Source organism: Haliotis asinina, chromosome 4, assembly GCF_037392515.1.
Source record: "Haliotis asinina isolate JCU_RB_2024 chromosome 4, JCU_Hal_asi_v2, whole genome shotgun sequence".
Classification (NCBI taxonomy): Eukaryota; Metazoa; Mollusca; class Gastropoda; order Lepetellida; family Haliotidae; genus Haliotis; species Haliotis asinina.
The window spans coordinates 20214556-20241174 of record NC_090283.1 but is presented as its reverse complement, the minus strand read 5'-3'; the positions used below and the strand labels follow the sequence as shown (position 1 = coordinate 20241174).

The window sequence follows — 26619 nt, the reverse complement described above, 5'->3', positions numbered from 1 at the left end:
ACTACGGACCCCATGCCGGTTTAGACAATGTTAATTACAGTTAGAATTGTTTGAATGGACCAGAGAGTCCTGTCGGAATACGAAATAGACTGGTGCCGGAATAAACAATGTTTTAATGACAATAATATCGTTGTAAAACGGCATGACCCAATTTGTATACCGGGTTTTGGCAGCGTGTCGGATTAGACAAGTGCTGATGCTGGTTTCACTGTATTTTGTTACTTGATGTTCTGTGTGTTGACGGCTCTATGCCATGTCTGCAAATGTACATATTCACGGATTGAATGGCATCCAGATTAAAGAATTCCGAATCAGGTTAAAGGGATACAACAATACATGAATCGTTGCTTTTTTTACGTTTTTATTCACTTTTCGTATGAAAGCTTTAATCTAATCAACACACACGTATCTAGTATGTCAGTTCGATACATCTTTTCATAGCAAATGCAAGTAAACATGTCAAAGAAACAAATTACTTTCATGACTATTAATATTGTACGATTCACACACTTCCTGTGTAAATCAATGCATCACGTCAGCTGTTTCTCGCAGATAACATACTAAGTATAAAACCTTCGAAATGCTCTATGTACAATGTCCCAAGAATAAGAATATCACTTGTGCTTTATCACAATTAGTGTCCGTGTTCTTATGCGCAAAAATATATCTTATACAGCTGAGTTCACCAACGTGTTTTGGGCTCAGGTAAAGTCCACCAAACAACTTGAAAATGAAAGTATCCCCGTCTCCAAGCGCCAACTTACAAGACCAGGCAACAATTAAAGGCTTGATGTATTGGGCATAAAATGATTTTCATCTTGCCCTGTCGTCCATATTCGTGTATCAGTCCTCAGTGAAAGATAGCAAATGAAAAGAAAACAAGAAAACAAAAAAACAAAAAAAACATAAAAAAAGAAAAAAAAACCCTCAAAACTGTGGAACGCTTACACGCTAGAAGCAGTCACATATGTCAACGCACTATGAATCAAATATAATAAATACAAAAACACTTCACACAATTCAATTCCGCTAACATCAGTGGCATTACTGGCATCACTGTTAGGAGTTGGTAAAGATACAGCATTTTTCAGATTTATAGAATTATGGATCACTCGATGCCTATTTATAGCTGAAACGTTATATGCCATAACGTTTAACTTCACTGCAAGATGCTACTATTGTCAAAAAGTGCCGCAACACTTTCTCCTACGTCATTATGGCTGTAAGACGTCATGATACAATGGTTGACGTTTGAATCCACAATGCTGGAAGAATGAGAAATCGGAGTTTTCCTGATAAGTAGTCCTCATAAGTAGGTTAGGCTTCCTGAACATCTTACTATGAAATCAATATAGTATCCACAAATCTCGGCAAAATTGAACAAATCTGTTAAAAAGTGGTATTTAGATATATCACACACCAGCAGACGTATTTATAATTCCGACTGCTTCCTTATTCAGAGATACTGTCATAAGCTACGTACATGTGACCACTGTGAAATGTATGAGGTTGTCATTTTACTGCCTACTCATCAGACACTAGTGCACTTAGAGAGTTTGCTTAAACTGCTTGTGCTATCTTCCTCTGAACTCTGCGGTTCAATCGAATGAACACTCGCTCTGGGTAAACTCCCTGATTTGGGCAGAATTCTGGGCTTTTCAGAAAGCGATGACACCCTTTCCATTCTCTCCAAAGTCTCATGTTTGAAGCTGCGACGAAGCACTACCTTCTCTTCCTTTGGTTTTTCATCCTTTGACTTGTCATCTTTTGTCTTGTCTTCTTTTGGCTTATCATCCTTTGACTTCTCTTCCTTTGACTTCTCATCCCTTTGCTTCTCTGGTGCATCTGGGGACTCTTTAGGGTTGGAAGTCTGTTTTGTAAGGATTTTAATATTCTGGACCTTTGTGGGATCTGGTTTTACCTTCGGGGCCTCTTTTACTTTTTGTGACTCTTGCTTAACTCTTTGAGGTTCTGCTTTAAGTTTGGTGGCATCAGCTTTGGTAAGGCTGTCCTCTTTCACCATTTTGTGCTTGCCAAAGCTGTCTTCCTTCACTACCTTTGGTTTTGGTGCCTGCGTTGGCGACTTCACCTCATGGGCGGGGACTTTAGTTTCATCCTTAGATCCTCTTGACGAAGACTTTGTTTCTTTTAGTGGCACTTTGCCCGTTTCCTTATGCGTGTCCTTAGAGGGTAGTTTTCCGGGACTTGGTTTTGGAGAAGGTGTTGCAGAAGAAGATGGTGTCGTCTTGTCAAAGACGTCTTCGTTTTTGTCCTCAGGAAGCGATTGTGTCTCCATACTTGTGTTAGTGCCAGCATCAGATGGAGGAGATGTTTCCTGGGAGCTTGGAGCTGTGGTTATAATGGTAGGGATCTGAGGTGCCTTTAAAATCCGTGTCTCCGACTGTCCATTGTTGATGCTTCTGTAGGTAGACATGGAGGCGCCATCTGTAGAGTCTTCCTTAGCATCATCACTATCCGATGGGAAATTAGCTCGAAATAGTCCAGAATGATGAGCGGCACCAACTCCAGCAATCATTGCCCCTGCACTTTGACTCGCAACTGGCACCTCCATGCCAGATGTATCTCCCTTGTCTAACTTCTTTGAGTCAAGATATATTTTCTGACCAGAGAGTCGCATTCCCTCAACAATTCCAGTTGTAGTGAACTTGATTGCATACCGAGCAACCTTCGCGTCCTTAGCAGACTCGTCAATGATTTCTGCGGAAGCTTTATAATCGGCGAAAACGTCTTTGAGGTCGTTTATAAAAACTGTTGCATAAAGTTCGTGGTCTCGTTTTCTTCTGATGTACACAGGCGCTGTTCCAGTCGGCATCCTCATCAACGTCTGCACCATGAACTCAGCTGATATTTCCTTCTCAGTGAAGGCCACATTAGCGGTGTAGTTGCAGTTTTCCTCCACATTGATATCACTATTGGCCTCAAATGTCAGTGTTTCGTCAAAGGTTTCCCCAGTTGTTTTGGATATTTGCAACCTCATGTCAACTTCGCCTCCTTGACACATCATCTTCGGGAGTCCCAGTTTGAACTGGGCCTTCCCACCAATTGAAAAACCTCTCTGAAACGTGACACTGATCGTGGCTTTCCTTGTCCTTTCTATTCTGAACTTGTATGTCTGACTTTTATTTGTGTTGTTTCTGAACTGTGTCTGCAGGACAGATGTTTCTGGAATAGACTGACCGGCAGCTGCTTTCGGTTTTGCTTTGGAATCTTTTGTTTTCAGAATCGTATCAGAATCTTCAAAGTGGAAGTAGTTCATAGGAACATCAACATCAAAGTCTCGTCTGCGCAAGAATATCTTTTCAACTGGTCCACTTTTTTCTTTAAAATCTTTCCAAGCATAATCTTGTAGTATTCTCTCCACATCCAGTATTGGAGGCGTTTCTAAAGACCGCTTACCACACGAGCAAATCATGGCTATTCTCATCTAGGCTATCTTATAATATCTGGGTTTCCTCCCTTTGCATAGATCAATCGCCGTTGGATGGCGATGTCTTCGGGAAACAGGATATCCAAAGCTTTCTCGTGGACAGGTCTCTGAAATGATAACGTAAATATGTTCAAGTATATGACTTACGGTGATCCGGAATCTATTTGAGCAGGTACATTTATTACTTATTATGGATTTACCTTAATCACACAAGAAGAAAAATGTATTTCACATTGGATTCTTGCTTCAGGGCAATTTAGAACCATCTGCAAATTTCGACAGAAATTGATGTCTCTGTCATTTCGGTCCCTACTTTTATGTGGATATATTAATGATATCTTTTGGGGCCCCAAGCCAACGCTAAAGTGGAATTATTTTAGTTTAAATTAAAGCATGACGACGGCCTGTTAACCTCGGATTTGCTGAAATTACCCTGAATCAGTACGTCAGCAGTGACATGTCACATGCATTATCGTTTCTTGCATGTGACGAGTAACCATTTATTTTGGAAATAAGTCAAATCACGAAACCAATTTGCCATAGAATACAAGAAACAAAATCGATAATTGACTCGAGGCGGCTTTCATTTGTATTTCAGTTGCACAGAAGGTATTGGTTTAGGGGAAGATAGAAGCGAAAATGAGGCTTTTCTCATTGATGAAATTCAAGATGCAGATACATTTTATAAGGACATATCTGGAATCAGACGCTTCTAACAGCAAATACCGTAGCTATTAGTTTGACTGATATCGTCTGGTTCCAACAAACAGAATCGATGCGTGATTAAGTTCAATTTTACGTCGCCTTTAGAAGTATTCCAGCAATATTACTGCATCGTACATTGTGCCAAGGTAGAGAATCGAACCCTGGGCTTTGGTAAGCCGAACGAACAGCTTTAACTGCTAAGCTACCCCACCGGCCTCACAGGTTATAACCCGTTGGACAGACAGTCAATCGGCAGACACGGGACTACTAGGTTAATCAGTGTAACACGGACGGGTATGGTAGGACAGCTCACTGGTTAGTGAGTAAAGTTGGGCGAGCCAGAAAGTTGTTCGTTACTAAGACGTTTTGTAGGTGTAAATAGAACTTTGGTATGATCAAATGGTATTTTTTCTTCTCTTCTAAAAATTGTTTGTACTATCAATTATTGTCGGACATAAGAACAGGTTTGTTGCTGAGTGGTTTGATTATGTTCATTGATTGAAACATATTTTATTAATTCAAGAAAATGCTTAAGTTATCCAGCTTAAGAAAGTCCACTCTTTTATAATAGGATATGTACAACAGAAGGTGACTGAGAAAACGTTTTGTTTCAGCGCTATAGAAATGTATATATTTGAAAAAGTCGGATTTTCAGTAATTGAAAGCCCTGCATTGACATGTAAGGTAAGATGAATAGTAATCAGTGTTCTAGTTTTGTCAACACCCTTTAAAGATTTAAACAGTTTATGTCTTCGAATAGTATACAATGGACATTCAATAAAGCAATTTAAAGCATTCTCACATCCATGAGACATGATGCGACAATATTTTATATTTATTCCAAATAAATCATAATTAAGTGTACCCATCATATTTGTTAATCGTGTGTGCAAAGCAGTTAACTTACTTGTTCCTGATGCGTGATTGGCATTTAGAAGTTGGTAGGTAATATGACAGCGAATGCTATGGATTTACAACTTCTTTAATAGTTACAACAGGACGTTTCAAGGCTACCGCTTTTCCTTCTTCATTCACCAAGGGCAAGAAGTTGCCCAGAAACATCGTGTAAATATTAAATAAGCTGTAAATTCATACCATTCGTTGTCATATTCCTTATTCCATGTGAATACTATTTGGGTGCACATTTTCTTTAACGTTGATATGAAATGTTAATGATGTAAGAGAGTCGCAGTTTCTAACAGCTCGGGGAATATTATTCCACATTGTAACTACTGATGGAATTTGGACGTTGAGGTCCTCATTATTGTACATGCATAGCTGGCGTAATGTATTGGAGTTTCTAAACTCACGTTGCCTGTTACGGGTAGGGGTAAAGCCTAAAGTAAAAACTGGTGCTGGCCTATTTGGTAGTAACTTTAAATTCTGAAATACTACACTCAGTTTAGATGTCTTGTTGATAATGTTTTCGATATAAGGCCGCCAACCCCTGTTGGACGAGAAGGTTAAACCAAAATGTTTATGAAAACTCTTTTTATATTGGAGCAATCAAAATTCAAATTAAAGTCTTTTCTGCCGTCGTTCAATGTAAATAGTACAGCTTCGGGCTTATTCCTTGTGTTTTTATTGGACTATTCCATTATCTTGTGCAGGTATGTCTGGAGGAGCCTCTGGCAAGGTTACAGCCACAGCATTTTCTGAAAAACTGCCAACATCAATGTCGGTTAACCTGCATTGATTAGCCTGCATATTTGTTGTCTCACTTTTGTTGTTCTTACACGTGTATATATGCTCTCTGCCTTATACCACTCACTCGATGACAGAGTAAAGATATACTGCGAAACGTTGTGTACCTCATAATAGAGACGTTGATATCCATACAAAATTCTCTAAATGCCAGTCAAAGGCCTATGAGAACTAAACTGTCAAAATAAGTTCCGTTGAAGTCTGATGGATATATGTATATACTTCGAGTGATACCAGGTTCGCCTCAGCTGCATAATGTGGTTGCACATGGAATACACAGAAACCAAACTTCTACTTCATCATAACCGTCATTTCGACACATCACAGTTGACTGACATGTTACACCCTTGGTAACCCAAGATCCACCGTTAAGTTTACATAGATGCTAACACAACGGCATGGTGCACTGACAGAGGAATATAAGAGAAGTAGGGACGGTATGGTAATCTTGTAAGGTACAACGTGTGAGTCCGTTTCCGGTGTCCCACTCCCCTGATATTGCTGGAATATTTTGAAAGACAGTGTAAAGATAAACTCAATCACTCACTTACAACCAGTATAATATGTGAGCGTTGTCAATGCACTTTGAAGCAAGTTGAGTCGGTGAGTGTACTGAAGCCAGGGACAACCTTCTTATAAAGCGTCCATCTCTGCTACCAGTGGACAGGCATCTGAAACAAAACGAAAAACATTCAAATATGAACCTCTCTTAGCTGGCAAACACCTCTCGAGAGTCAATATTGTCAAATTCGTGTTTTGTCGCCCGAACAAAAAAAAAAAAAAACATTTGGAAAACTAATTAATTTGTTATTAAGTTACAAGGATTCGGTTGTATTACAATATTACAACTGACACATTTAGAGATTCATTCTATTTTCAAATTATTGACAGTTTTCAAATTTTACAGTGGTACGTTCCCGAGAGAAATTATCTTCCCATACGATAAATCTCATTACCGTGACAACAGAAAACAGTGTGGTCCTTTATGGTACCTCAAAACAAATTAATTCACTAGGGAAACCAATTAGCGATAGCATGTGTGACTTGACACTCCATAGGCCATCTTATTCATCTCATACCCATTATCGCTGATGCCCAGGAGAGGTCTGCCATGTTGTTAAACAGGTAAAATTTGAAGATATGATATGATACAGCCAACTAATGCTGTAGCGCTACCATCTTCAAAATCTATACCTCAAATTTCTACGTTGATCATTTCCACTAAAAGGCGTTAATGGCGATAGCTGTATAACGAACCACGATATATAACGAACTGTCGCTATTGGTTCCGACCACATTCATTATATATAAGTATATCGAACTACGGTTTTAAAGAAATGGTATGAGCTTGTATATTTGTGTGTGACCCAAAACAGTAGACAACGTTTCTACCATACATGCATCTAAGAAAATGTCAGACATACTGTTTCTTTGGTCCATGCTGCTTCAAATATGTCATGTGGCAAAGTATCCCTTTCAGTTGGGTTTATGTGCACTAAGCTGTACTTTACTGCACTTGTTGGACACAATATAGCACCAAGACAATATACAAGTATATGAAAACCAGAACATGATAATATACACATCACGACCCATAATGTACTCCCTTGTCCCTAGTGCACATCAGTCTCGTAATTTCAATCTGATTTAATGTAAATAAATGCACCTTTTTATGAAACCACTGCAGATATCATATTTGGTAAGTTATTCAATTTCATTATTTGTTCAGTTTATTGAGATATGAAAAGCGAAAGACAAACTTTTGTGAGATTATAATACCCCAATGAACCTCAAGGAATTACTCACGGATCAGTGCTGGTATGGAGACGAAGTGCAAATGTGGTTATGCAGTGACTAGCTGAGCTGGGGAGATAGGACAAATTGCCATGGATTTGGAATTGTCTCTCCAGTGCTCTGCAGCTACCTCGGATTCAAACTGTCGATCTCAATGCTGCACCATCATTTCAAAGAGTCTCCTTTTGAATCTTAGGAGGCACGAATTTAGAAAACAACGTGTGCAATTGTCGAATCAGACACCCAATCTGATGACTGACTGACTGACTGACTGAATGAATGAATCTGTTTCCCCTAGAGCTTTGTCCTGACATCATACAACAGCAAATACCTCATTCACATCAATAATATGTAATAATGCATTTTTACACTGTAACACAACATGAAAACATGTTACATGCTGTACTACTCTTTAATGAATGATTGCCCAACGAGTAAACAGTAATGCGATTGTGTATATTTGATTTACACATTACGATTTTTATATAGATTTCAAACGAAGTGACTAAATGTTAGCATCATGTAATCTGATGTATCGTGGTCACTTGGGTCAGTAAAGTCGTATAGATCTGCGCAGAGAAACAGCGACAGCACACAATCGTCGTCAAGCATATCTATTTTTACATGTATATCAACATCAAGTCCTGTCATAAAGGATTCACAATGCAAGATAATTTATTACTAGTAGTCATGGCAATGTCAGTTATAGTAGTCACATTATTTGGACCTTTTTAAATGATAGAAATGAGACGGACACTAGGAGAAAGAGGAACGCCTATGTTCCAGCTGTAGAAACAGAATTACATTTCGTTCCATTTGATGACGAATTAAGGCAATCATTGCTACCAAGATATCATTGGAAACATCCATCAGAATATAAGCATTATATACTTTTAACGTCAGCAAATGCACGTATCACTGAAAGTTTAGGGAAGTATATTTTTCTTGCAATGAAGAAACGTAGATTGTTTCTGTCACTAACTTGACACCTGCCGACTGTGCGGCACTCCATCCGTATTTGTATTTGTGAGTGTACGTTCAAGCATACTGTGTCCATTCGACGAACGGCCGCCTTTTGCCTTCTCTGCATCTGGGATCTCGGGCAAAGTCTTGTGTGAATTGTCAAAATGACGACAAAGTTATGGCGTTGTCAAATGTCCCTCAAAGGTGATCACGACAATATTGTTGTAATGGTGTCATTGGAACGAAATAACCAGTTAGCCCATAAGCCCAAATCCAGTTGTAGATCAACATTCCATTGCAGGGCATCAAGATGGATTCTTAATACTGGCAGCGGGTAATGTAAATAAATGTGTTCAAATGCCAACTACCGGTACCCACACATTCCAGATAATGAAATTCGACAGAAATGCATTCCTATAAATCCATTCATTATCGAGATGAACTTTCTTGGCTCTATCGTGTCTTGGAGTTTCTGTTTCTGTGGCACCAGTGATATTTGTTTTGCGACTTGAACACTCTTTGTTGCCCATGGTAACTTTACAGATTTCAGTTAAGAAATTTAAAAACCTGACCTGCTTGATCAGCCCGAACGATTTGCAATACCTGCATTTAATCTGGCAAAGTTAACTGTGCTTTTTATTGCTGATAAAATGGTGTTTACTAGAAATCCACCATCTAATGAGAAGCGAAAGGGGCCTTCTGTTTGAAGTTTATTCAATACTCAGTGGGAGTTCTTCCTCCGTAAATTAGATTTCCATCGCACTAAGAACATAGTGAATTCTAAACATGCCATCAGAATGTTTAAGAAAACTGTCTTTGAACCTAAGACCTTTGGGCCGAACGCACATTAGGAACTCAGACCATCAGAAATCTTTAATTCTTTGCAAATTTAAACGGCTAAAAAGTGGAAAGTTCTAGTTACAAGGAATCTGCCATCATTTGATCGATAGGAACTCTTCAGAAACACCCTCTAGACATTTTAAACCATTTTCGCAATACTAGGCAAGGTTTCTATCAAACGCTGGTAGATGAGGCCATTCTGGTTGGTTTTAACACCAAAATCAATAGCATAATCTTGTTTAACCCAGCGCCGCCTTGTGTAAAATATATGCTTCCAATCAATTAGCGCTCCAAATGATAGTGGAGAGTCTGCAATATTTCCTTCTACTGATGGCTTTCCAACAACCTGAATACAAAACAGGACATTTGGACGCGCGACCAGACAAAAAATGTCCACTAATTCATCGTGGAATTGTTTTAGTTTCATTAAAAATACAAGCCGGTGGCAGAATCAACAGCATAAGGTTACTTGAACGTGTTGTACCTGCTACTGGTGAATCATTTTTCAGTTTTGTGTTCGTTTTCTGAGTTGATGATGGCTGGTTACAATCGAAAATCAAACATAACAAACCATAGTGTTGTTTGTTTGTCATTTAAGGCCACGTCAAGCAATATTCCAGGTACATGGGCGGTCTGTAAATAATAGAGGCGGTCTAAGCAATTGGGGTATGATGACGTGTGTCAGCGAAGTCAGCGGATGTGACCACGTGCTCACATTAGTCGCCTTTTACCACAAGCTTGGGTTACTGAAGATCAGTTCTAACACAGATCCTCAAGAGTCACTGGCGAATCGTTTTTCGGTTTTGCGGGGTTTTTTTCCCGTGCTGCTGGTAATTTGTTACAATTCAAGATTCAGAGCATTAAAAACCATGCCGCTATTCTTATGAGTCAGTGGATATACGTCTTGCCTTTCATAATCTTATCATGTATGTCAGCCATAGACCGGGTAGGGGCTTAGGAAACAATGCTTTCCTCACTCATTATTGTGATATGATGTGATGCATGGGAAAAACGCCAGCATTATGACCAACGACCCCACCTCGCATATTCGCGCATATTAGAGAGCGCTCTGTAATAATACATGCTGCAGTAACACTGTCCAAGTAAAGCCGTAATTCCAGTCATTGCCGAAGTAATATTGATTAAACGCCTCTCTCATAACATGGCCTCGCTTTAACGATAATTTGATTACCTCCCTTCCCGATAACACGTGGCCGCAATTTGACTTAATACATTGCTCTTTTAAAACCAGCTCGAACTATATGATATTCACTTGACTAGACAGGGTTTCTCCATAATTCCTTCACAGGACCTTTCCTCCCATGTTGATTACATTTTGTAAATCGTTTAGGGTATATTCTTGACAGGTGGACGGACGAGGGCAACTATGTTGTATAGACAGTTGTCTTAAGTTTTTTGGTGAAGGGCGATTAACGTAAATTTTATGATATAACGATTCTTTTAAAAAATAACTGAATATGGATTCGAGCTTACATTGAAAGCAGCGACTAAAGAGTTCTGAAGGCCAGGGACCAGGGTTTTGGTTACCATTGTATTTTCTCGTAAAAGGCGGCTAATGCGATCGGGTTGTCACATGTCATTGTAACCCATCTGCATAAATTGTTGTCCATGGTGTCATTGACTGGACTGCCTGATGCGTAATTATTAACAGCCGACGTCATGGAATGGCACTCAGGCTGGCGTTAACAAGAATCGAATAACTTTGAAACACAACTTTGACATAAACCTTATACAGTGGATGGGATGTACTTATATACATCATTCATGTTTCATATAAGCAAGCTTATACATGGCCGTATTCGTGTATTATCTGTAACAGACTTAAAGACGTAGCCTTGCGAAGGCGTGGATGAAGAAAAGTAAGTTCGCCTTTCATTAATACTGAAAAACAGTGAAATGTATTTATCATTCAGTGTCTAAGTCGTCTAAAGACATCAAAAAGTGAATGAGTGAGTTTAAATGACATAATAAGCATCGATATTCAGTCTGGATAAAAAGACACGTGTCAACCACGTCAGCGACTCAGATTATCCGATCAGGTTAGTCGCCTCTTTAGACACGGGTGGGTTACTGAGGATCAGTTCTGACACGGATCTACACGTGGAAAATGCAAGACGGTGCATACGTTCGAGGTAGTCCATTCAGGTCACAACGTGACGTCACATTTTAACTCACTCCATCTTAGTCGGTGAGGTATCACCTGTTAGATTCTACATAGCGTACCCTGAGAATAAAAAAAAATCCTGCTAATACAATCAACCGCTGTTTCCGGACTCAGTTATTTCACAAGATGACGTCTTATCTTCCTGGCACCAGGATGTGAGATTAAATCAGATAAATTACGTTATTGATATCACAACGGAAACACTGACGTTGGCCTTTAGATTAAATTTTGTCAAGAGTTAACTCAAGCGATATCTACAAGAAAGGTTCTTGTGTATGTGCTAATTAAAACTGTTTGTCGAATTAATTGATCTGGTGATGTTTTACACAGCAGTTTAAACATGTTCAATAAGATCAAAGAAGACAAATTTGCATTTAATGTATCCTCTTCTACACCGTTAAATCAATTTGGTTCTTGTACGCTTAGTCTCGTGGTTCTGAGAGTCAAAATGGCGGTACATGCGAAATTGGATGTTTTCAAAGTGTGATCACATAACGGAATACTTGAATATTATTCAGAAAGCTTTGGATAGTTTGGAATGTGTCTTTATTAGTTGAAGCATCCTTCCCAATTTGGCGTGCTTCACACTCTCGGGTATTCCACGTATCATGAACTGGAGTAAAGAGAAGTTCAACAAAGTATATTGATGAACGACTTCATGCTGCGGATGAGGTTTCTGTCCAATAACACGTCACAATTAAACGTAGGGCAAAGGAACTGCACAACAGACAAGAGTGTTTGGAAAATGGCCTCCTCTCTGTTCGGCCCGTAACTATCTCAACAAAGGTAAACATAGATGAAGTCTGCAAAACCAAGTACTGAACAATGGACGTAACACGTTCCATGACTTAGTGGGTACCGACTGCTATCTGGTATAAGTCAATAGATATTCATGGAAGGTAGGGGATGAAATGAAGGATACGCCTATAACCGCTGACATTGCCTTTTATCACTTATGGTCGCAATTCTGACGAGTTTCACTTGAGGTTACTGACAGGTGACAGAACAGAATCTATCACTCTTATCCTGAAGAAAATTGAAATGATAAAGGTTAATCACTATGGGCCCACAAGACCAAACGAGTTGAAAGAAACCAGGTATGTTCTGAAATGGGCTGTGGGGTAGATTAGAGGTTAAAATGTTCGTTCCTCCTCCAAAAGACTCTGGTTTAATTCACCACATGTTAATATAATGCGTGAATCCATTTGACCACGATAATGCTGGAATGTTGCCAAAAATCCCATAAAACCACACTCACGCCCTGACTGTTGAGACAGGTGTGGCCACATTGGTGAGCAAGGGTATAAGAAACGTCTCGATGTTTGGTTCGAGAGGCGCAGTTATTCATGAACGCTAACGCTGTTGTTATCGATAATTGGTTGTCTTGTTAACACCTAGCAATAGTCCACCTATATGGTAGAGGTCTGGAAATTATCGAGTCTGAATCAGACAGTCCAGTGACCAACATTATGAGCATCGATCTCATGGGGAACGAAGTGTACCAAGTGACCATCCGATCTTGTTGGTCGCCTCATGCGATAACCATGGGTTGCTGAAGATTTATCACAACATAGATCTTAATTGGATCGCCATAGTGATGCTAAATTCTCACCATAACCCATCGACAGGCGACGCGTTAGTTCAGAGATGAGGTCAGGATGACATTGGCTTGGAAGTTCATTTCAGCGTCGCCGGACACGACCTCGCCAATCAAACAAGAACAAAATGAATCGGAGGTCATCTCAAGTCATGACATGTGACCACGGACGATGACCAGAGCTTCTGTGTTCAATGTTACAGCTGACGCCTATTTCTTTTCGTATCGTACATCAGTAAGTTGATGAACGCTTGCAGCAGTCAGATTCGACAGCAGTGCTCGAGTTCATGCAGCCTAGTTTCGGATCAGTCGATCCTGGATATCACTTGGTTGCTGTCCTGACGCCATCAAAAGGTCGATCGACCACACTGGTGCTTTAGGCTTTTTTTTCTATATTCAGGTGCAGTCTGTGAAACGTGGAAACTATCGGCCACTGGACACCGACGTCTATCAGATGCCAGCATTTACGGCAGACCATACCATGGTTCACAAACACCTCCAATACCATAGCAATACTTTCCTTGATAGTTTCAAAGCCAGGAATAACACCAAAATATAGAATGCATTTGGCTGTGAAACTTGCACAGATGCTGTTTTTTCCTTTTGGAAGTATTCTACAGAAAATCGTTGTCCCAACAGAGCAATAGAGGTTGTAGTATGTATATCCCATGATATGCAAAAGTTACTATTTTCAAAGTTTTGTTTTTTCAGATAAAGCGTATATATGAACAATAAGAAGATGTAAATCTGTAATCTAATATTGCTCATTGCGTTCTATGTGGTTCTGCACAGCACATGAAAGCAGAACACCTGAACGATCTGTTAGCGAGTGTCTGTGGGCATCTCATTATCATCTGTTTGAAAGAAATTGGTATATACATATGTATAACTTTTTCTCTGCTTTTATTTTTTTCCATGCGAATTTCAAGGTTTTACTTAATATAATTGCGTGTATATGAAGAAATGGCGATGCCTGGGTTCCTCATAATGGACTATAGTTCCTGACATAAGGCTCACGAGGTTCCAACGTGATTCCAGTCCGACTGCGAGTTCTTTCATCCTAGGTCTGATGGGATTTGAAGGGACACAGCCTCACATCTCAGAAGTCCGCCGGCCAACAAATTGAAATGTCAATTCTCTCTGTTTCCTCTTCCCTGTTAAGTTCGCCAGATTGAGAAGAGGACGAGTGTTCTCCGACATTCGGGAAAAATGCCAATATTAGCATCCTCGCCATGTTAGTCCTGGGTATCGGCATTTCATCCAAGTAGCATCTTTTAAGTGCTTTTCTTGTTCCGCCGCATCCACAACTTCATACCTTTCCTAGTTTTGGGCTGGCAGTAGAATCTACCAACGTTTGGAAAGGAAAAACAACCATCGCTTCCGTTTGGCTTCAGATATGAAAGTGGCTTCACAAGTATCACTGCCTGTATTCTTCATAAAATGTCGCTCAACAGACGAACTACACTGGCCCTGCATACTGAGACATGAGATAAAATCTCAGCTGAAACTGATCATAAAATATGTTGGCATTGCTGGCTACAGAGGTCGACGGAATTTGGCCAATTTCCAGTTTAACCATGATGGTGTTTAGAGATAAAATGTTCATACATCTACTGGCTAGAGTTCCTTTATGTGGGTTATTTTAATTACGGCGTGCATGAGCAGAGTTAAGTCGTTCCTTTCAGCATCCTGTGTTCAGTGTGCCAGGTCGCTGTGATAATCACCGCTGGTTCATGTCAGGATTAGAACACCATAATTACATTGTGTTTACCCAGGAATGGAACAGTCCCAGCGGGTAATGGTTTATGCAGCTTGTTTAGCAGCTGCTCCGTCTCATTATCGAGCAGCGTAGCCTGAACATTAAAGCAAACACTAACAAGATTGTTGAGGATTTGCTGATGGTTCAGTATTTATAACTGATATTTAGGTTTTCTTAATTCTACAGTTTGGACTAATATCTGCTGTAGAAAATGGCTTTGCTTGTCGTTCGCAATACCCCGCAGGACGCCCTTTCCACAGATTAGTGAGTGAGTATGTTTGTACGACGCTTTGAGTATAATTCTAACATCACCCCTACGGGGAGTGAGGTTAATTTTGCTCCGCACTCAGCAATAATCCCGCTAAATGGCGGCGGTCTGTACATGATCGAGTCTGGCCCAGACAATCCAGTGATCAAGAGCATGTGCATCGATCTGCGCAATTAGGAATCGATGACACGTGCCAATCATGTCAGTGAGCCTGACCACCTGGTCTCGTTAGTCTCCTCTTACGACAAGCATAGTCGCCTTTTGTGGCAAGCCTTTTGTTGCTGACGGCCTTTTCTACCCCGGACCTTCATGGGTCTCCCAACAGGGCATGCAGTGGGCTCCACACAATGGATGCATGTGGGGAATCGAATCCTGGTCCTCAGCGTGTTGACCGAAGGTTCCTCCACCGTCCTCATACATTGGAAGTGGCAGGGACTCGAAGAGGTGGTATTCCTCTCACAGGAATAGGGTAGGATAAACATATCCACTTACTTTCGTGTGACAGACAGGCTAACAAAAAACATAATCTTTCTACATATTTCCGGAGAATAGGGTTGATAATATTATGTTCTCTTGACATGAATAAAGATATGTTTTTCAGGCAGTGTCCCAAAGGAAATTATGTCTTCAGCAGAACACTTCAGCTCCCGTATCTCCTCCTGCACACATCCAATCCAACAAATGAGACACATATGACTCTGGATCTTAGACGCTCTAGAATATTGGAACTAAGTGCTTAAGGTACTGTTTTTCTTGATTCTTCATTGCGATTCCTATAGCTGTACCTTTTACCAATTGTATTGCCAACTGCCTCGATGACCCATGTGAGAGAGAACATTTATTGGTCTTTGTGGAGTGTGTGTTTAGAACGTACTTGTCCAGCCTTAAAGCCGACGGTTTTGCTGAAGCTCGTCGTCGTACCTTCAGTTTCTTGGCGATTTCTTTCCCTGCGTCCTTCACCAATTGAACTGTCAATTGCTTCGGGTACCCATGGGAGAGAGAACATTTATTGGTCTATGTGGATGTGTGTTTGGAACGTATAGTGTCCACCCTACGGGATTGCGGCTACATGTGAAGTGGTTGGCTTATCGGTCTAGCTGGCAATATGATGGCGGAGTAAGTTCTTAAAGGTTGAGCTGGCATGCTTTTATCAGGACTATTCCTAATGGTTAACGATCATGCCCTTTAACTCATATACGTTTTTCAGTGACTGGGACATCTGACGTTTAAAAGTGCACCAAATGAATCCCCTGGCAATCGTTTTATCATCAGTTATCAACAGACACCTGCAGATCGAGATTCACCACTTAATAAGTGAAACAGTTATGATTATTTATATACATACGTAAAATAATATTAGGTGCTCTACCACTTTATAACATTACAAACTGTTAAGATGCCAACGTGGATGGGCGTAACATTTTTCGCGATATTAAAGTAGCTATTAATCACTTCTCAATCGGATGTCAGACTGCAACATATCTGCTAAAATCATCGAGAATACAGGCGCGAGAAACGCAATCTCTACACTAAAAGAAACTATAAATATATTATTCTAATTATGGTGGCAGATCCTATTTCATGGGGTATTTATTTATGCTTAAACAATATGCCCTTGTTTCCCTATTCTGAACGCTGGCTAATGAGAAATCCTGCGATTGTGCAGCTTCGACTATAAGAACTGATAAAAAAGCATTCAGACACCTTTCAAAAACGTTCTCTCCTCATAGACGAAAACTGGAAGAAAATCCTGAACAACTTTAATGAGTATATGTCCTCTTCTTCAGTAACCTGAGCATAAATGAGTACCGTTTGAATGGGACTGCATATTCAATGGTCGCATGATCAAGAAGCTCCTTCTCTCAATTTCATCATTCCCTATTCTGCAGCATTGTAACAAACAGAGAACGCTGTTTGCTTTTAATGCTCCAAACATACCACCTACCTGACAGAAATATGTATACTACCAAGCCATCAGTAGACAGTCCAATGACTGATGCAATGAAGAACGCTGTTTGCTTTCAACGCTCCAAACATACCACCTACCTGACAGAAATATGTATACTACCAAGCCATCAGTAGACAGTCCAATGACTGGTGCAATGAAGAGCGATATTTGCTTATGACGACATGCATCAACCACGTTAAGAAGCGCCGCCACTGATCCCGTTAGTCGTCTCTATGTGATTTTTCTATATTCGTCTACATTTATTCATAAGGTATTAACAGGGACGAGTTTATTATTCCTAGAAAAAGGAAACGCCTGACGGCCTGGCAGTATTCAGTTGCGACGGCGAGCACAGGTCTTACAGAACTGAACAGAATTACATGTATAATTGTTCACAATTTGTAAGCATATTTCCATTAACAAAGGAACCAATACCAGGAATTGTATCGCGAACACGCGAGATTCTGCCAAGTGAGGAAATTAAAGTCATCGATTTATAGCAAAAGGTACCAGATTCATCCACACATAATTCTGCTGCTTCTAAAATATATCATTTTTTCAGTTTCTCCTCTGAGAATGGTTTCATGTTTTCCATACATAGCTTTAAAAATTGTCAAAGGTTTTCTCCGAGAAATGTGATGGTTACTTTTGCTTCGAAATAATAATCTCAATCAATAGTATAGAAACGTCATGGAATAGCCGTCAAGACAAAGTATGTTACGTTTAAGGAGTGTTACATGTCTTGGCCTCATTTGTGGCATCTCGGGAATTAAAATGGTATTGTAAGATCAAATGGAAGAGAACATGTGACTCTACCTTCGTCTGTGGAGTGAATGAGGTAATTCCTAGACAATTTGCTGTCTGCTGTGACAACTACTATGTCTAGCTAGTTCAAACGGCAACTTACGACACAATCTGTTGTCTTCCATTTGTGTGGACGCCATTGATCTTGCGTTCAAACCGCTGATATACACACGCACACAAAATGGAAAACTTAAATACATAAGCTATTAATGTACTTAGTGCATTAAACACATCACATTTGGAAATGGGTGGGAAGTGTGTAAGTCCCTTAGGAATTAGATGTTAGCATCGCCGCAAGTGGATGCTAGCATCAATGGTCAGGCTTCTTAACTCGATGCATGTCGAACAGTGAAGATCTAGGTTAGAATTGGTCTTAAGCAACCCATGCTTGTCGTAAGAGGCGACTAAGACGTGGTTAGGCTCGGTGACTTGATTGACACATCTCACTGTAACTTCACTGACACATGGCACTGTTTCCTAGTGCGGTGTGCGGAGTTAAACAACAAACAAACTAACAGTACTGATGCATGTCATCGAACAAGGACATCGTTCCTTGTTGCTCATGATATCCGTCACTAGTTGTGGTTGGGTCGACAGCAGGAAGTCCACATATATGCAGCATGAAGGTTGACGAGTGCGGCGTTACACAAATAACGCGTGTGCTTGAAATATTCCTTGAGATATGGTTAAGCATTCCTTTTTAACCAAACACAATATTCCCTAAGGTAATGTCACACTTCCGGTTTCTCTGCCAACAACAACAAAGTGATGTCACGTTATAACGCTCACATGTCTCCTTAGGCAGTGGGTGATCACCAACAATATTTCTCGCGGCGCTACTGTCAGACTCGTCAACATATTAATGGAGGGTATCAATAACACATTTGAATGGCCCGGTCATTACGAAATATTCACTCCAATCGACAGTTCCTCACCTTTGGCAAGAAGATGGTTATTTTCGACAGACTGCAACCCCGTGGCTATGTGGGGCCGCGACGCGTGGCTAATGTATCAACATTTGGCATGGAGATGCCATTATCTAGAGCCCCACTCACTGCCACCGGTGAAAAATGTAAAAATCAATAACACTGTTCCCTGATAGTCAAAGAATATGAAATGTTGATATGGTTTTATTTAACTGGCAATGTTTAAATTAATCTGGTGATGCCATGAACATTCAGTGTTGTCATGCGTTGCAGCATATTTGCCGTTCAGTTGATCATCTGCGTTTATTAATATTCTACGTACCCGTGAAGGTCCCGGGGTAGAATAGGCCTCCAGCAACCCATGCTTGCCATAAAAGGCGACAATGCATGTCGGGAGAGGCGACTAACGGGATCAGGTGGTCAGGCTCGCTGATTTGGTTGACACATGCCATCGGTTCCCAATATCGATGCTCATGTTGTTGGTCACATGAGTGTCTGGTTCAGACACGATTATTTACATGCCGCCGCTATTTAGCTGGAATACTGCTGAGTGTGGCGTAAAACTAATCTCACTCACTCAATATTCTACGTACAGATACGCTAACATCTGCCTTAAGTTGGCCTTTCGATCTTTTGTTCTACTGACGTATTTAAGACCCGATGGTGATATCTAGTGTCAGTGAAGGCTATATCCTGGAATTACCAAGTAACATTTCTTTTGAAGAATCCCCATGCCATCCACCATCCATAGAACGTATGGCACAAGTGATTAAGTCTCGCGAGACCGTTTCATCTAAACTTAACAACGTTACGATATCGCAATCCAATTACAAGCCTATTAAATTTCTGAAAGTTGTGAATTAATCAAATTGGGCCATAAAAAAATATTCAAAGGTCACCTCCGAAACTTTCTCCTTTGGTCTACTTAAAGAAAGTCCGTCATGGCTATCGATTTGGCTGCCATCTCCCAAAAGACTAATTTGACGCGCCGTTTGAGGGCTGGGTTTTTGGCTGCAAATATACTTTTGGTCCCGAACGATGCATTTGTCGATAATTCGTGGCTACAGCGTTGCTGTGAGTGATGGACCGCGGATTACACTCGGCATCGCGGCAAGGCGCAGTCGCTGAACAAGACTGATATTGGCATCCTTCTCAAACATTAATCTCCATAGAGATCCAGCCAAACCTTAATATCTTAACGCTGCGTTCCTTGCCTCAAAGACAAGCGAATACCACCATGTCGTACAGTATTTAACGTGTTTAGAGTGTGTAATGTCGTTAGCAGAAGATCTGTCAGCGGGTTTAAAAGAGATTTGGTGGAGTTGTGCTTGGAAATTAATGTTGCGGATATGTTTCCGTCTTACAACATGGATTCTGCATTTAAAAAATTGCGATTCAAGACATATAAAAGGGGATTTAACATTAAAGCTAACCTGGTCTCTCGAGTGTTCTCGATTCAGTATACAATCCTGGATGTGTGTCCCTGACGTATTTCACACATAATAAGCTGATTGAATGGTTCATGTATGAACGAAAACATATTTTTCTGTTCATATTTACATTAATTTTCATGCAATCCTTTGACATAAAATAAAGGTCCATTTGAAATTTTAAGGTCAAGGAAATTATTAAAGTATATGTGTTGAATTTTCCAGTCTTACAAATGCAAGCTTGAAAAACCCAGAAAAAACATTAAGGTACGTTTTGGAGCTTCATGAGGCATTTTGACAATATACAAGTAGCCAACAATAAGAAACCAAACAGTCAGTACAAGTGTACCCTTCCACGAACACCTGGTATCACCAATCTAAGGCAGCGAAGAAGAAGCCCATCGTTATCATAGTGTACTAAACAGGGGATTCCCAAGCATCCTCCAAATATATTTCTTGTGGGATTTCAGCCTTATGTGCATGCTATTAGAAGAGGTTCCATGTAACGATGGCAACGATTTTGTATCTTTTATTATCACGAGCATTTTGCTGCTGATGTACCGTTTCAGCTTATAGTCTATGACAGGGAAGTCAAAAGTCAAAGTCAAAATGATAAATGGTATCATTTACGACTGTTTCCCAAAGGTTTTCCCTTCCTCGAGGTTCCAGGCCGTATTGCCCCTAAGCGCTGTCATCTTACCTGGTGCCCGAGCATGTGGACCATTTTCATGAATATACACGAACATGTATCCTGTGAAATCACTATTGTCACGGGACTGCTACAAATTCAGTTCCAATAATAATGTAATGGAACTCTACCCAAGGGAGAACATTCTATTGATTTACAACACTTCTTGTACGAAGTCATCCAAAAGCTTTATTTAAGTAACGCCTAACAATAACACGACGTGACGGGGCCACAGTTCTATGCAAAACCAAAATTATTTTACTTATTTGTACGACTGTCATATGTTTTTTCAAAGGATATTCCATCAAAACAGAAGTGGAACATGTACTTATCGTATTTCCCAATCAAAACAAACTTAAAACGTCTCAATCATTTCACACTAGAAACGTCAATATTGCCTCAAACGTATAAAGCTCTATGGGAAATGAGAACAATGGCTCCATCTCGAGGTCTCGTCGGGGAGTCATCTGACCGTCGACGCTTATTGCCTGCAGCACATCCTGACTCTCTCACCCCACTGTCTCTGTGTTCCGGGATGGGGATTAACGTATGGCGTTTCTTAACGGAACTCCCCAATCAAATAAATTAAAGTGCTTTTCACTTCCCTTTAAAGGGACGGATCTACGGCCAGTAGTAGTGGTAGAATATGTCGCAATTATCAGTTTATTCCTTCAGAACTTCTTTACTTCTTGTTCTTCCTAGAATGGGACCGTGGCCTGAATAGGTCGGGCAAACACACCGTGAAATTCGTGAATGCAATGACTTGATTATGACTGATACACGATGACACAAATTATTATGCCGGGTTTTCTTTTTTATCTTCTCTCAAACAGGTTAACATCTGCATTCAGACTCTTGCTGAACTTTGTGGTGGTGAAGAGAAACAAGAATGGCAATTGTTTGCGTTTTGAAAGGATATTACCCTCGAGTAAATACATTTAGGAACAAGACAAGCCTTTGCTCAGAAGAGAGCTGCGTGTTATGGTGGTGCAGACCATGGATACCCTAGACTTCTTTTAGGCTCGTGACCAGTATAAAATATAACTATACCCTCCAACAATCACCCTATACGTCCCATTATAGCCTCGCATATACGTCAGAGGGTCGACATGGCTGCTAATAACTGACCCCAGTGGTCATTTGGTGTCCATTATGTTTGTTCTGAACTCTAATCAGGACCAAAATCCAATAATACGATATAATCCGCCTCCGTAAATTGCTAGAGTCCTCGTCAATTATATTACCAGTCACAGTAAGCCTATGACGTGAGACGAGAGATGATATGTGATCAGAATGACCTTTTGATGAAGTTACTTGTCCGGGAACAATGGCCGCAGATTGACTTCACTTAAGTGCTGTAGCTGTTTGAAGAGGTCTGAAGAGTATGTCAAGAGAACAGTACCATATGAAGCTTAACCCTTCATGTATTACTAGACTTATTACCGCGTAAAGAGCAAGTTTCAGAATTTTGAGTGATTTCAGAATCTGCCTACAGAAACCGAAATTACATGTGTCAAACACTTAATGGCATTTAGAAGTGATAAGCATAATATGGAAATATATATGTCAACTTGATGTGGAAAAAAACCCAGTATAACCTGACGACTTTACCTGTTTGAAAACACTTGATACTCATAATGTCTTCACCACCTACTTGTTGTTTGTGTTCATTAGGACAAATATTGATTGAGTTAGGTAATGAGAGATTTCGAGGTATGCAGAGCATCAGCAACCCCGTCTACCAACATGATCCATTTGTGAAGACAGTAAGTGCGCAATAGGGGGAACGAAAATGATCGTGACATGTCGACTGAAACAAATGATCTGTGATGGTCTGAGCCCTTATTCTCGAAACGTTCGTAGCCCAAAGAATTCTTTACCTTTGTCATTGCCATTGTGTTGTGAATGGGCTTAAGACGCTCGTAGAGCTACGGATACTCACCTTTTGAGTGAGTGAGTGAGTGAGTGAGTGAGTTTAGTTTTACGCCGCTCTCAGCAATATTGTCTGTTTCCGACTATGATGTCAGTTCCTATTTCACAGGAATATATCATTTGTAGTGTAGGGAATACATTATCTATGCTGAAGGCAATATATTAAGGAATAAACTATGGTACTGATGAGAAATAAATAAACTGTGTTGAGAAGAAATGCATAATCTACTTTGACAATGAATACATGACCTGTGGAGAAAAGGAATATCTGATCTGACTTGTGTAGGCAAAGACTATATGATCTATGTTGACAACAAGAACTATATGACCTTAGCAAACAGTGAATAATGTGATGTTGACATTGAATATATCTGTTGAAGAGGAGTACATCGTCCATAAAGATGAATACATACATGTTGCCAAGGAATAAACGCTATGTTTTGATAACTAAATTCATATATGAACAGTGAATAATGTGATGTTGACATTGAATATATCTGTTGAAGAGGAGTACATCGTCCATAAAGATGAATACATACATGTTGCCAAGGAATAAACGCTATGTTTTGATAACTAAATTCATATATGAACAGTGAATAATGTGATGTTGACATTGAATATATCTGTTGAAGAGGAGTACATCGTCCATAAAGATGAATACATATATGTTGCCAAGGAATAAACGCTATGTTTTGATAACTAAATTCATATATGAACAGTGAATAATGTGATGTTGACATTGAATATATCTGTTGAAGAGGAGTACATCGTCCATAAAGATGAATACATATATGTTGCCAAGGAATAAACGCTATGTTTTGATAACTAAATTCATATATGAACAGTGAATAATGTGATGTTGACATTGAATATATCTGTTGAAGAGGAGTACATCGTCCATAAAGATGAATACATATATGTTGCCAAGGAATAAACGCTATGTTTTGATAACTAAATTCATATATGAACAGTGAATAATGTGATGTTGACATTGAATATATCTGTTGAAGAGGAGTACATCGTCTATAAAGATGAACACATACATGTTGCCAAGGAATAAACGCTATGTTTTGATAACTAAATTCATATATGAACAGTGAATAATGTGATGTTGACATTGAATATATCTGTTGAAGAGGAGTACATCGTCCATAAAGATGAACACATACATGTTGCCAAGGAATAAACGCTATGTTTTGATAACTAAATTCATATATGAACAGTGAATAATGTGATGTTGACATTGAATATATCTGTTGAAGAGGAGTACATCGTCTATAAAGATGAATACATATATGTTGCCAAGGAATAAACGCTATGTTTTGATAACTAAATTCATATATGAACAGTGAATAATGTGATGTTGACATTGAATATATCTGTTGAAGAGGAGTACATCGTCCATAAAGATGAATACATACATGTTGCCAAGGAATAAACGCTATGTTTTGATAACTAAATTCATATATGAACAGTGAATAATGTGATGTTGACATTGAATATATCTGTTGAAGAGGAGTACATCGTCCATAAAGATGAATACATACATGTTGCCAAGGAATAAACGCTATGTTTTGATAACTAAATTCATATATGAACAGTGAATAATGTGATGTTGACATTGAATATATCTGTTGAAGAGGAGTACATCGTCCATAAAGATGAATACATATATGTTGCCAAGGAATAAACGCTATGTTTTGATAACTAAATTCATATATGAACAGTGAATAATGTGATGTTGACATTGAATATATCTGTTGAAGAGGAGTACATCGTCCATAAAGATGAATACATACATGTTGCCAAGGAATAAACGCTATGTTTTGATAACTAAATTCATATATGAACAGCACTGATCAGAAATATATAACCTGTATTGAAAAGGAGCACACGATTTTCGTTGATAAGTAATATATGATCTCTGTTGACGAGTAAGACATAATCTGTGTTGACAAGGAACTTCCTATCAGTGTTGACAAGGAATACGTGATCCATGGAATACGTGATCCATGTTGACAAAGAACATATGATCTGTGATGTGACAAGGAATACATGTTCTACGTTCTCAGGGAGCACATGAACAGTGCTGACGAGGAACACGTGATCTGTGTTGAGAAGCAATGTACTGATGAGGAAAATATTGTTTGCCTTGACTAGGCACACAATATCTATTGAAGGCATGGTCTGTTTTGAGACGGAACACATGTTCTTTCTTAAGAGGAACAACTTAACTATCCGATGCGGGATAGATGATTGTGTAGACGAGGAGCTGCGTTGAAGAGGAACTTCAGAAGTCCAACATGTAACTTAAATAGGAGCTGACATCATAGCCGGAAACAGACAAAGGTGGATAATTTCTCCCAGTGCGTTCGTATCATTATCCCGAGCCTTGCAGCTTTACACCTCGGTCGGCACTGTGTATTCTTGTCCAGGCTAACTATTCTCGTCTCTGTAAACATAATCTTCTGATCTTTTAAACCTTCAGACAAACATACCTCAAAATGGCGTCTACCTTGGTCGATATCTTCGACTAAACCCTAAGGAGCATTTTTTCCCGTCTCATTCGCGATTTCATGTCCGTCGATTGTGTTTGCAAATCACGTTACGTCACCACACTTGAAAAGCACATTTGAAATTATTCCTGTCTTAACTTCAGCCTGCTTCAGAAGTAACGACATATCCTTTTCAAGTCACCCCAACTGGCAATGTTCTGCTTTTATTTCTTTTATTATATTTTTTGTATTTTTTAATTTTATTTATTTTGTTTGCATTATTGCAGCTTTGTGGCGACCTTCTGTAATTCTGGATCGGATAATCCGGTGATCACCTTCATGAGCATCGATCTACGTATTTCCGATACAATAATGTGTGTCCAGAAGTCAGAAAGCCTGATAAAACAACCCTGTTAGCTGCCTCTTTTGGCAAGCATAGTTTGCTGAAGATCAAATTTGACACAACTGGAAGAACCTGTCGCCAACTCGTATCATCACTGATTCTGAGTATTTCCTTTTATCATTTTCATCACAACATTTAATTTTGCTTCCCTTGACCTGTGTAAGAGAAAATCGAGACTGGTTATAATCTGCCTTTGAATGCTGATATATACTCATCTTATTTATGTCTATATTTAGTCATATAATGCTGAACTGAATGCTGGCCATCATCGTGGTAAGGAAAACCACATAATCACTCTGAATTGAAGTGAAATTACTCAAGAGTAAAGTTTGTAAAATATGGTGGTATTTCGGACATCTTTATAGGAAACTTCACCGGAGGGGATGTTTGATAAATGATGAAGGTTGTTCCCTAGCATTTAATTCAAGATTTCTTAAACGTAAGCTCGCCCTGGACATCAGGAGGGAATATTTGACAAATGGATCGGGACTTCCCTCATTCGGACCATCCTGTAACTCGTAATTCATCGACAGGATTTAAGTCTCACGTTAACGTGATAACTGTGTCACACTGACTTCAAATGACCATAAAACTGACCTCCAGGGCACGGGGCAATGAACGGAACTTATTCAGAGAAGTTTTATTAACGTCTCTCCGACCTGAGGAAATTTCTCAAGCTCGACACTGAATGTCATTGAGTAGTATCATAGCCACTCTATATTCTGCCCAA

General features: G+C 39.6%; 1 protein-coding gene across 2 annotated transcripts in view; it reads right to left on the bottom strand.

Annotated features, from left to right (window-relative positions):
• Window positions 1-344: 344 nt before the first annotated feature.
• The window catches only part of LOC137282328 (nucleolar protein dao-5-like), a 64196-nt gene continuing 37921 nt past the window's right edge, over window positions 345-26619 (bottom strand). The window contains exons 2-3 of one of the 2 annotated variants that reach the window (XM_067814072.1): window positions 6405-6528; window positions 345-3555 (exon numbers count right to left, since the gene is read on the bottom strand). In XM_067814072.1, coding sequence (XP_067670173.1) covers window positions 1532-3445 — 1914 coding nt within the window. In that variant the 5' untranslated portion in view covers window positions 3446-3555; window positions 6405-6528 and the 3' untranslated portion in view covers window positions 345-1531. The remainder of the gene's footprint in view (window positions 3556-6404; window positions 6529-26619) is intronic. The other variant, XM_067814071.1, reaches the window with a different exon arrangement.